Raw genomic sequence first — 12,611 nt, forward strand, 5'->3', positions numbered from 1 at the left:
ACTTCTGATGCTATCCTAGTTTATGATCAAATTGAATGTTAATAAATGGGTATACCAGACAAAAAAAGTGATGGACTCACTTAACATTTCTTCAAATTAAGTTATCACCAGCTCTTAACAAGTAAATCGTAAATTTACGTATATTTTTTTTATTTTTTGTATTTACATACGTTTAAATTATTTTATTTTGTGTGCGTCAACATTCCTTGAAGAGAATTCCCAATCGTATCCCTTCCTTCCTCATTATTGATAGTATGGATCAACTTTAAGGAATGCTAAACATTTCCGATCCAAATGTCTCCAACGTTACCTTAGTGTAGAAACATCAGCTTTCTTTATCGGTAGAACAATCTAGTGGAACAGAATCCATTCGTCTAAATCCGATTCTTTTTTTCCTTTTCCTATAAATTGGATTCGTTGCTAAATAAAAATGTTATTTGTATTGGATTAATGATTTCTACTCTAATTAGATGGTTTGTCAAGTTTTTGTGGTCAACATTATTAGAGTTTCTTTTATTTGGCTATCTATAAATGGCTATGCTGCCCAGGGCGGGTAAACAGTAGTACAGTATAACCCTGATTTAACGATTGTCAAGGGACTAGGAAAAAGTTATCGTTAAATCAGGGACATCGTTAAATCGAGGAGCATAGACATTCAATGCAATCAAATCCAGACCAGTGAAATATATCATTAAATTTCGGAAATCGTTAAAACGGGTATCGTTAAATCGAAGTTATACTGTATTTGCAAATTTTTCGTTTTTCTTTCCTTCTTTTTTTGAAATCGGTGATTTAATTAAAATATAGTAGATGATTTCTCGTGTGCAGACTTCAATATTACTACTCTTTACTTCAGTTTGACCATATTATTACTAAACTATACGAAAGCAAAGAATCAAAAACTAAACACAAATTAATTTGAGGATCTCTGGGTCAAGTTGACTTGTAATACCAGTCACTTTCACAAAATCAGTGGAGGGGTTGTCGGGTTGTGACTGTCACAAAGCACACCTCAAGGCACTTTCAATGACCAGCTCGATATTTTGACTTTAGGTATACTGTAGCTGAAAATCCAGATTTAGAGATTTAAACACGAAAACCATTCTAAAATCATCAAAAAAGGTGATGAAATTAAAGCATTCACTGGTGAAAAAAATTAAGTAAATAATTGTTAGTTTTATTGTTTTACTTAATCATTTTATACGTTCACGCCTACATTGAAACTCTGCTATGCTCCCCTAGGGAGGCACTCCCCTCAGGTTGAGAACAACTACTATAGACTAAAGCCCTGAATCGTAGAATAAGCATGGACACGTCCGCCATTTTGGGGCTAAACTATGCTTTCTTCTTCCTATGTCTGTTATAATGAAGTAACGTGTTTTGCTTCTTGATTGTGGAGTAACGTGGAGTTACTAAGAAACCACAATCAAGAAACAAAACTCGTTACTTCACCATAGCAGACGTAGGAAGAAAGCATAATTTAGCCCCAAGATGGCGATCGTGTCGCTACTTATTCTACGATTCAGGGCTTTACTATTAGACAACATCGCGTCTGTGATTGATGTCCAGCAACATGTGAGACAGATCCCACATTAAAAGCTTTGTTGCCCCCTCCGAATACCAGACATTTAGAATCTTAGTTTGACTAGCTGTTCTGCCGCGTAATAATAATCCATTAGCATTTACTTTATCGTAAATGTGACTTAGAGTAGGCAGCTCATTAGCTATAGGACAGCAGACTGCTCAGTGAATGAAATCATTTAACATTTATGTGAATGATCTTAAGGTAATCAACAAATTGAGGATGGTCGAACCATTAAGTTCAACGACTGACTACTAATCAACTGGCCACACAAATAGTTGATTAGGTACGCTGCTATTCTAAGCAGAAGTGTTGTGAACGGTATCAGAACGTTGTATTATCGGAAATGAAATCCACTCCTACCCTCAATTTATGGATTTTGTAAATCATATATATTTATTTTACACAGCAAACAAGCTTACCATAGGAATAGTAAATACTGCAGCAAAGGGGCACTTTTGAATCATTATTGTTTTACAAGTGCACAAAGATAATAGAATTCTAAATATTCATGTGGAAAAATAAAATCATTTCCATCACTATGGTATCTAAAGAGTTAAACACTAGAATTCCGTTTTTAAAAATGGGTTAAGGTAGTTTCAAATTGTTGGAATAACTTACGAAAACGAGTTGAATGAAACTTCAAAAATAAAATTTATAAGAATAATTTTCCTTTAAATAAAAATAAGTCTAAAAAATGCCTGATTTTGAAATCATTCAAATATATGTTCTTTTAGTTTTAACTACTATTTAAATCATGGGGGAAGTACTTTGAAAATTCAAAGTTTAATTTAAGCATGGTTTACGGTTTGAAAAAAACATTTGCTCACATTCGCCTTTGACTGACAAAACGCTAATAACCTACAGAGAAATATCCGATGACATTGTTAAATGTTATGAAAATACCTTTCTGTTTAAGCAGCAAAATTTTATTCGTACTAAAAATAACAAGTTTTAATCATTCTCAAGCAGACAACGTCCTACGTTTGGGGCAGTGAGAAGCAAAGGAATGTAAGTGCTGAAATTAAAAATTTGGAGAAAACCAGAGGTAGGAAAACCATCCTCTGTTTTGGGGCAAGAGATAGTACTAGTAGCCCTGGAATGTACTGCTATATAACATGATTTAAAAAAAAAATTCAATGAACGCTACCTAGGACCGGGACTTTAAAAGTATTTTACCCGAAACTTGAAAATGTCCATTTACATACATCCCTTTGCTTCTCATTGACTCATTTGTGAATACTGGAAAAATACATCTATTTTATACCTTCCGCTGCTATAGTTATAGTTTTAAAATTGGTTTAATAGCAAGTTCAGCGAGTGTTTTATTGGTTACTATCAACAGAGCTTTATTTTGTTCTTATAATATTTTAGAAGTACCCTTTGTAACCTTTAGAGTAGGAATTAAAATGAAGAGAGCAAGTCCAATAATTGGCTTAGCTAAAGCTGACCCAAAGACCCCAAGTCACGTGACTCAACGACGACGAATGTATGGCACGTTTTGAGTGAAACAAGCAAAAGAAACCTGATTACTTCCAATGCTTTGCTTCAAAATGTATCACGTGGCTTGGGGTCTTGGTTTCATGAATGGAAGTCTTCACTCTCCATCCATTTTATCTTTTCTCATTGGTGTAACCTCATTTTGCACTGAAAATGTTTCTGAATATCTGGAAGGCAATTTGCAAATTAAGAACTGGTGGGACGTTCGGGCTTGTGGTGTTTCCTTTTCGTTAGCTTTACACCCTTCTTGATTAGATGATGGAACAACAGACGATCCCTGGATGATCGGGGGTTTGAATGCGATGCTGGGGACTTAGCCGGAAGGCACTTGCAGCAAATGTATAGCGTCAGAGAATGAAATTCAGTTCGTTGTTGCGGTAAATTCGATACATTCACTTGCTGCCAACCCCCCCTTAAATATGTATAAGAAGGAGGGGGAGCGAACGCGAGAGGAATCTCGGTATCGATTCAGAAAAGGGGGACTTTCCCCGTAAATCTTATTTCTCCTTCCGCCCCGTCATCCATCCTCCGGACCTAGCGGGGGTGGTTTGGAATCTTTTACACCCCCCTTGCCTCCTAAATGGCTTCGGGTGTCAGGTGATGGATGGAAGCATACTTCCGGATCGCTAAAGCAATGGGGGGAGATTTGTCAGGGGGTCCTGCGACTTCTTGTCGTTTGGGGTGAGAAAGCTTGTTCACTACAAACGCGAGACTGAAAGGGGGTGTGTTATTTATTGGTTGAAACACTTGTGGAAGGCTATTAATTGTCAGAAAATATCGATTTCGGTGCGTCGCGCTGAAATGATGCCCGTCGTTAGTTCGTGAAGACATCATTAAATTAATGAGCACTTTTTAGTGCGCTTCTTGATTTCACGTGTTCTCGGAAGAAATTAGGATCGGAAGTAAATAGCTTTAGCGCCATCAATTTTATATTCTGCTGGTTATAGGGTATTAAAGTTTATAAAACCGTGTGAGTTCTTGTAACCTGACCATGCTTATATTTGCATTCAAGTTATGGCTCAGAAATTGAGGGCGAAATGCCCTTCCATAAATCTAAACGTTTCGGTGGCTATTAACGTCTTATTGAGATATTTTGGATCAATTTTTTGTGGATTTGGATAATTAAAGCTATCAACAAAATTTTGTCAAAATTAATTTAAATTCTTCTAAATTGTTGGTGATAATATTCTGCCACAAAACATCCACATCCGGAAGGCACAATATTTCAGATTAAGTATGGAATTAGTAGCCTTCCATATAATGCCTAAGCAGCTTGTACAGAATGTTAAGGGGCTATTCATTAATTAGGTAAGGATCCCGAGGGAAGGGGGAGTGGAAAAAGCTCTACATTCCCCTACTTGGGGGGGGGGGGGTCAAGACCCATTCTTACGTAATATTTTCCAAGTCGATATTTTACAATAGAAATCGCGCGGTCAAGTGGTTTGGCCGGAATTATATTCCATTTGCGTCTGGAAGGTAAAAAACTTATCAGGATGAGCTGTTTTTCATTTGTTTTACAAAGAATGAATAGTGTAAAATATAATTAAAGAATCGCACTGTGTATGGCATGTTTTATTTTTAATTAGTATCACATCAGAGAAAAAAAAATATCGATAAAACATTCAGTCTAGATTCCATCAGAAAATATTTCTTTTCACAAAAAGGTTTAAGGTTTAATTTAATCATCGTGAATTTAATAACGATTCCAGTGATGTAATGATTCCAAGATTCCTTATTTTATTATTTTAAAAACGAAATGGGATCTTACGTAAGAATAGGGGGGGGGGGTGAAAAATCTTACGTACCCTTACATGGGGGGAGGGGCGAAAAATCTGACGTACCCTTACCTGGGGGGAGGGCGGGACAAAAATCGCCAAAATTATCCTTACGTAAATAATGAATGGCCCCTAACAGAGTATGAAAAGGGAGAAATATTTGAGTGTGTTACTGTTAAAGTCCAAAATTTGGTAAATGCCGACATTAGCCGTTGAGTACCAAGATTCATATTCCAAAGACATCGGCAAAAGACCGAATAGTTCCAGTGAATCACCGATTAAAGTTGATTTTCTAATATTTCTTTCACGGTAACAAGTTAATGCTTTATCTAGGCACTACACGTCATTATACGTGGATATTCTGTAGAATATAAATATAAACTGAAGACATGCAATTCTTATTATATTTTGCACATTTAAAATGGTAGAGAACATCAAAAATGAGGGGAAGTGTAGAAAAATCACATCAAATCTTTCAGTTGGTTAAAAGTAAATATTTCCACCCCTCTCCATCACTTTTCCTAAGAGAAAGAAAAGGAAGAGAGAAAGAGAGAGAAAGCAGATGAAAAACAACTAAACGTGTTTTGAAAGAAATATTAAGAGCGAGTACGGAACACAACTGCTGAAAAGTGTATTTTAAAACAATTGTGCAAAATAGGCTTCTGAGAGAAAATAAGAAATTTTTAAACGAGTTCAGTTCCCCCGCTTAGTAAGCTAAAAAACAAAATATATTTGGGAAAACTTAATCGACTCATGTGGTATTGATTTTTCTTCAAGATGTCACTTTAAAGATGTTTTTATTTAAATTGCCAAAAAATATATCAATAAACAAAAATGCATATATATGCTTTTCAAAAATTATCTTTTAATCTATTTTCTCAAATGGTAAAATGTGAAGTTAGCTTGATATTTTTAAAAAACATAGAATGCATTTTAATACTAACACGGAAAGAGAAGACACTAATACAAAAATTCATCACGGGGGGAAAAGACTTATTTATGACATTGATTATTTAACCATTATGAAATGTTAAATTATTTTTTTAAGGGAGATGAGAAATGGTATTTCAGAGAAAATGTACTTTATAACAAATCTTATTTTCTTCTTTAGTCCAAAACTATTGAAAATAACTCTGTAAACAAAAATGAATAAAGGAAGAGATGAATTCAAAACCCATAACATTAATTCTTATGTTTTTCTTCAATATGTATGTTCGTACATGTCTGCAACACTAGCTTTACGTGTAACTTTTATTCTCAGTCTACCAATATTTTCATTGCTCCACATTTTTCCTGAAGATTCAATAATGGACCCTATTCATCCTCTCCAGTTCAGCCAGATCGTTTGCACAGTCGATAAAATGTCTGAACTTTTTTTTTTCAGTGGCCGCAGAAGATATCTTTAATCCAGAGAGCGATGAGGTCTTCGGTTCGACAACACGTGAGTCGCTTGGTTTTCAATAAGACGAATGCCATCAACTAACACTAGTTTATGGGCGTTGCTGCACCGTTAGAAAATAAAGTTTTGTGTGTATCCTAACTTTGCATGATAGTTTGAGATTGTAGAATAATCCACAGTTATTTCTAACAAATAAATATGTTCGTGCACGAGACCAAACCCGTTATGCTCCGATAAATAGCATTGTACTAACATTTTACTCAGGGACGTCTCAATGGGAGGTCACTGTGACCTCCTAAAAATTTCCTTACTCGGCAAATTTTGTCCGACAGTTCGGTAAAATTTGGAGCTCAATTGAGCAAAATTATCATCATGCGGAGAAATTTGGAGTTCCATTCGGCAAAATTATCATCATTCGGCAAAAGTTGGAGTTCTATTCGGCAAACTGAGGCTTTCTGCCTTCCCAAAAATTTAAGTTCGGGATGCCTCTGATTTTACGTTTTAAAAATTAGCTTTGTACTGTATTTTTCACTCTTCACTCCAGGGTCCTCCGTACCTACCACTGTTTTGTGTTTTAACCAGTTGAATGGGACCCTGAAGACAGCTCTAATTTTTTTGATCCAGACCAGAAACCGAGTAATCCCTAGTCCAGCTCCCCCAGATGTATCATTTTACTTAAAGGACTTCGTGACCACAAGCATATTTAGCGTCCCAAAGTCACCATTAATGAAGACGATGGATCTTCGACCGACTAGGATTGAACCCGGAACCCTCCGGTCACAAGTCCGATGCCTTACCGATCGGGTCACCACTGCTGCCTTCGTATTGTACTAGAGATATTACAACCAAGTAGTTCACTAATTTCTTTTGTTTTTTCTCCCCGTGCAATAAAAGAAAGCGATGAGATATCATCTCGGACGGATCCAGCTTTTGATTTTGGAGGGATCATTTGAAGAAAGGAGAGGGTTACGAGTCACAAGTGTCATTTTTGGACATAAATAGGAGGTCTTGGGCGAAATATGAGACCAAAAGGCAGAGTTTGGCTATCTTTGGTCACCTAAAGAAGGAAGCTCATGACCTCCATGACCCCCTCTCCCTCTGGATCCGCGATTAGATACCATATAAATAGGAAGCAAGTAGGAAATTTTCAGCAATGATTACTAAACATAATGCATCATAACTAATTATGAAGTGAATAAATAAATTAAATAATTAATTAATGATAATGAAGGAAACAGTAGCTGATTAATTATCTCTGCGATCTTTTGATCTATTTGAATTCTTACGGATACGTCGCTCACTGTGCCTACCGTTCATTTCATATTTGCCTTATACTTATGTGCATTGGCACATGAAATTACTGCATTTGAGGCTGTGAAAAACAAAGGGATGTAAGTGGACTTTTTAAAGTTTTTAGTGAAACGCGTGCTAAGTTCAAACCATAGCTAGGCTTTCATCGAGTCGATATTCCTAAATCATGCTGTATAGCAGCTCCTACCAGAGCTACCATTGTCCTGGGTTCGAGCCCAGGCAGGAGCATGGATGTACTCTCTCCCTCATGTCCTTTTTCTTTCTTTGCGTGAATCTGTGAATGTGTTGTTGTGTTGTGATGTGAATGGTTCCCTACCCTATAAACGAATCCTTTGGCATGCGTGTACTTTATTGGAAGTCGGACTTCGGACCAAATTGCGGTACAGTTTGAGAAGTTAAGCTGCGCATCCCAAATCGCACCCATAGCCAAATTGCCTGGAACAAGACAACACAGCAACATCTGAAATTTTTAAAATTTTGCACTTATAAAAAGATTTGTGTGCTCTTTTATAGGAAATGAAACATCAATTTAGATTTTACCCATTAGTCAATTAAAAATACACTCAAACACTAACTTTTTTGAAAAGCGTAACATTTCGTATCCAAATACTGATTGTGTGTCTTCCAATCGGTTTCATTAAGGGGCTGGCATCGGAACCTAATAAATTTTCGTCCCTCGTCTCTCGCGTTCCTCTTTGTCGTCTCTTTCGCCCTAACGAGGCGAGAAATGGGAGGATTTACAAGTTATCTGTTGTTCATTAGAGCATGTGGGAAACTTACATCCTTCGGTTGTTTCAATTATCGTCCGAGTTTGCGGCGGCAGAATCCGTCATGGAGACGAGAACATATCGTTTTCCTCATGGAAAAGGGATGGTTTTCGGTGTTGTTGAAGGTGACTCTGGCTTATTAGGTGCTTCCCATCTTTCTAGGCCCTTGCATTATTCATGTTTTGCATTGTCTCATTTCGCGCGCGTTCGTTTGCGACTAGCTAAATGCCTTGTATCATTCCCGTTAATCTTCAAAAATGTTGATGCCACATTACGGGTGGTTAGAAACATTAGATGAGGAATGTAAGAAAGGAATAGAACCACGTTCATTGCGTACGTACAGGAAAGTGAATGTAACGCATGGTTGAGATTGCAGGTGATTTGAAGATTAATAGCTTGCTGAAATCAGCATTGTAGAAACAACTAGCAGTAATGATAGTATAATCTTGTTTGGGTACCTTGAATATAACTTAAATGTCGACTATAGTTAGGACCACCGAGAGCCGTAGCGGGCCTCTTGTCAGTAAGATCGCCGTCCCCGCCCCTTCTCCCCTCAAATCTAATGAAAATAATACTTCTCGGATTACAAGGCGCACCCTTCCTTGGGCCCCGGACCCCTATTTTACGACTTGCCTGACATGGCCCCTAGTCGGCCCTGAGTATAGACACAGAATTCCAGGATTTTTGTTCTATGGAAAGCGTCCCCTGTCGTACTATACGACCAGTAGTGTTGTATTAAAAAGCCATTGCATACATGGACAATCGTTGGGGATAAATCTGGTGAAGCTTGTTGGAAACAGCTGTTGTTGAACACTCTTAGTATCAAACAGAGATACAGTGGCAAGTACAGTCATAGAGCTTCTACTCAATGGCAAAGTTCCTTTATCGTACTGTATGACGAGTAGTGTTTTTATAGTCATTTTCCTTGCATACATGGACAGCCACTGTACCATTGGTGATGTATCTTAAGAGCTTGCTGAAAACAGCAACTGTTGAACACCGAACAACATCTGTGTCAATGAAAGAGACATTGGCAAGCACAGTTACATTTAGTATTCTTAATTCTTACACTCTATGGCAAAGTTCTCTATCGTACTGTAGTGATGTTCCCATCAATTTTTCTGAGAGTATTCTCCCAGTAATCAGTTATGCACAATATGTATATTGTATGCGATCGTATACATAATGTGTCATAATATGAAATATTTTGGAGCTTGAGGGTATACGCTGTATATCTAAAAAATGTTTGAGAGTAAACGGCATATATGGAGAACCTATGGGAACACCACTGTCGTACTGTACGACAAGTAGTGTTGTACTAAAGGAGCCATTGTTATTGCATACACGAACAGCTTTTGCGTCAATGTTTATGTATCTGAAGAGTTTGCTGGAAACAGCAGCTGTTGAACACCGAACAATTTCTGTATCAATGAGCGATGCACTGGCAAGAAGTTACACAAAGTATTCTTGAGCTTCAACTTTGTGGCAAAGTTCGTCTGTCATACTGAGTAGTGTTGTATTAAGGAGCTATTTTATGCGTGGGGCAACCCCAACCCTTAGCATAGGCGATTCGTACTGGGGACAACTCGACAACTGTCCCCTCACTTCTAAAAGTAAAGGAGTCTTACCCCCTCACTTTTCAGAGTTAAAAAGTAACGTTTGATTGAAAAATGATTTTTTACAGATATATTGGTTTATTTCACAAAAACATAAACTAAGTATATATTTCAAATAAATGGACGTTTCTCGTGTTATTTCTAAAGAATGGAACATTTCATTGGAAAGGTGAAATCTGTGGTAGTCATCTGTCCCCATTTTCAAGTTCACGTTCCACATAATCAGATCAATTTTACGAAAAAGGGGAAAAAAAATCAACTTTCGGGATGCAGCCCCCAATTTCCACACATCTTTTGATCCCCTACGTTTTTGATACACCAACTGGCTATGGCCGTTGGCGGTACATCGGAAGAGTTTGATAGGGATAGGAACAGCGACACCCTATGCATCAAACACGGATACTCTGGTGCCAGAAAGAAGTTTCGGTGTGCTACTTTTCTGTAAAAAATGATTTCTTTCACATAAAATTTGGTCCATTTCATTTTCTATAGTTAAACAGTATGAATATCTTTTATAAAAAAAATCTCTCAATATCTACTCACCCAAATACTAAGCAGTAAGCACGCACTGAATATAAGTTTATGTATATGTTACCGTTAAAGTATGAAATCCGTTATTTTACAGAATACCTAGTTATTTCATGGAATAACTGATCGTGTCCGTTAAAGTGTTAAACTCTCTTGTATTTCGTGGTTTAACTACTTATTTCATAGAATAACGATCTGCAGCCTGTTAAAGTGTAAAATAATCTATATCATATATCTTACGCGACAAATACATTTATCTTCCACCCCTACTGCATGAACTATTCCAAAACTCAGTGTGTCAACAAAAAATGTTTTTGTTTTAGAGATAATGTTCTTTGTAACCCCAAGTGTCATTTTAGTAATCCTTGTTGTAACAACTGATTTAATGGTACGTTTCCATAAATACCATTTATATGCTGCATAAATTAGATAAATTGCTTCTTTTTCATTTTAATTGTCTATCATTAGTTTATTTATAGAATACATGTATAGTTATTTCATTTTAGATAAATGGTTTATTTTACATACACGATCAGTTATTTCATGGAATAACTAGGTATTGTATAAAATAACTGCATTATATACTTTAACGGTAACATATGCACTTCCTAAACCTCAGTAAAACTACATGACGGTCTATGTTGTAGATCTTGCATTTCACATGACTTTATTCGTTTGAATGCAAAATGTGAGATCAATTTTACCATTAACTGTCTCAAAAGTGCAACGTTTATTCCAAAGAAAAAAAATATTGCTTCACAAAATAAACGAAATTCAAAACAATCTGTGCTACTTAGAATGTCTACCAATTTATCAAATAGTTGTTTAAACGTTTGCTCAACGGTATAATTAAAACATTCAATACGATTTCTGTAATTAAAAACAAGTCGTTCAGAACATTAATAAGTTCTGATAAGTAGTATACTTAAAAAACCCTAACAATTGTGATAAATACGAGCGGGTTTATTTCCTTCTAGTATAAAAGTTTTACATTTTCAAAAGAAAAAATATCTCCCTTTCATTTTTATTTTTATTTCAAAATGAAACTGAGATTGGAAAATTCCATTAACATGCAAAACAGTTTGAGCTCCAGAAAAAAAAAGAAAAGCTTTCTCGAATCTTGCATTTACATTTCATATAAAAGCAAAAAAGAAACATGTTTTATCGAATTTATTGAAATAACTATAAGTCTATAAGTTTTGAAATAATGCGTTTAGCGTAAAACGTACGATAGTTCAGTAAACAAAATAAATTATATCTCCTTTATCGCTTTGGAAATATTTTTGCATTTTCAATTGAGCATATCTTTGTTTATGCAGCATTAAAAAGTAATGTTATGCTCCTGTTTTTCTCCTCCCCCCCCCTTTTTTTTTCTTTTGAAACTGTTGTTCTAGTAGTAGCATTTGGGTGACTTTAGTAATTTAAAATAAATAAATTTCTTAACGTTGCTAAAAATCTTATTAATTTCAGGCATATATTGAAAAACAAATATTCTCTATTAGTTATCGTTTTTGTGTTATGATATAAAATTTTTATCAGAAGTTCATACAGAAGTTTTAATGGAAATTAAACATATTTTTTAGGAAAAATATGTTACTTTTTATGCTACATATACTTCAGACATTACACTTATTATTAAAAAAACACTTTTAATTGTGAAATAATAATCTTATGATTCATATTGTTTTTGCTTAATAAGTTGCGTTATTCGCAATGCACATTTAATAAATCCAATAGTAATAGATAATTCTGGGATCGATTTTTCTTGCATTGAATCGACAAGACATCTATTCTTTAGATGAACATCATTTTTTTCCTCAAAAAAGGACATTTTACAGTTTTAGGCATGTCCATTTAAAAAAAGTCTTTTTTTTTTTTCATTTTATGCTTATTTGAGAAAATAATTGCGAAAGTATTTTTCTTTTGAAGCACAAATAAATGTTTGAACACGTTTGGTGCTGTTTTTAAACAGAAATACAATTCTTGGCAATAGTTCATGATTTTTTTTTTCCAAAAAGGTGTTGCTTTGGGAATTGCGATTAGTAACTCTAAATACTGATTTGTAAAATAGGACATTTTAGAGCTTCGAAAATATGTATAGGGACTGGGGACAACGGTACAAACTACCAGAAA

At 35.5% G+C, this 12,611-nt stretch overlaps 1 protein-coding gene across 1 annotated transcript in view; it reads left to right on the forward strand.

The window, feature by feature from the left end:
- Positions 1-12,611, forward strand: part of LOC129224856 (roundabout homolog 1-like) — a 264,554-nt gene that overhangs the window by 48,187 nt on the left and 203,756 nt on the right. Inside the window, 1 exon segment of the mRNA XM_054859403.1 lies at positions 6,242-6,298. Coding sequence (XP_054715378.1) covers positions 6,242-6,298 — 57 coding nt within the window.

This window comes from Uloborus diversus, chromosome 6, assembly GCF_026930045.1.
Source record: "Uloborus diversus isolate 005 chromosome 6, Udiv.v.3.1, whole genome shotgun sequence".
Classification (NCBI taxonomy): Eukaryota; Metazoa; Arthropoda; class Arachnida; order Araneae; family Uloboridae; genus Uloborus; species Uloborus diversus.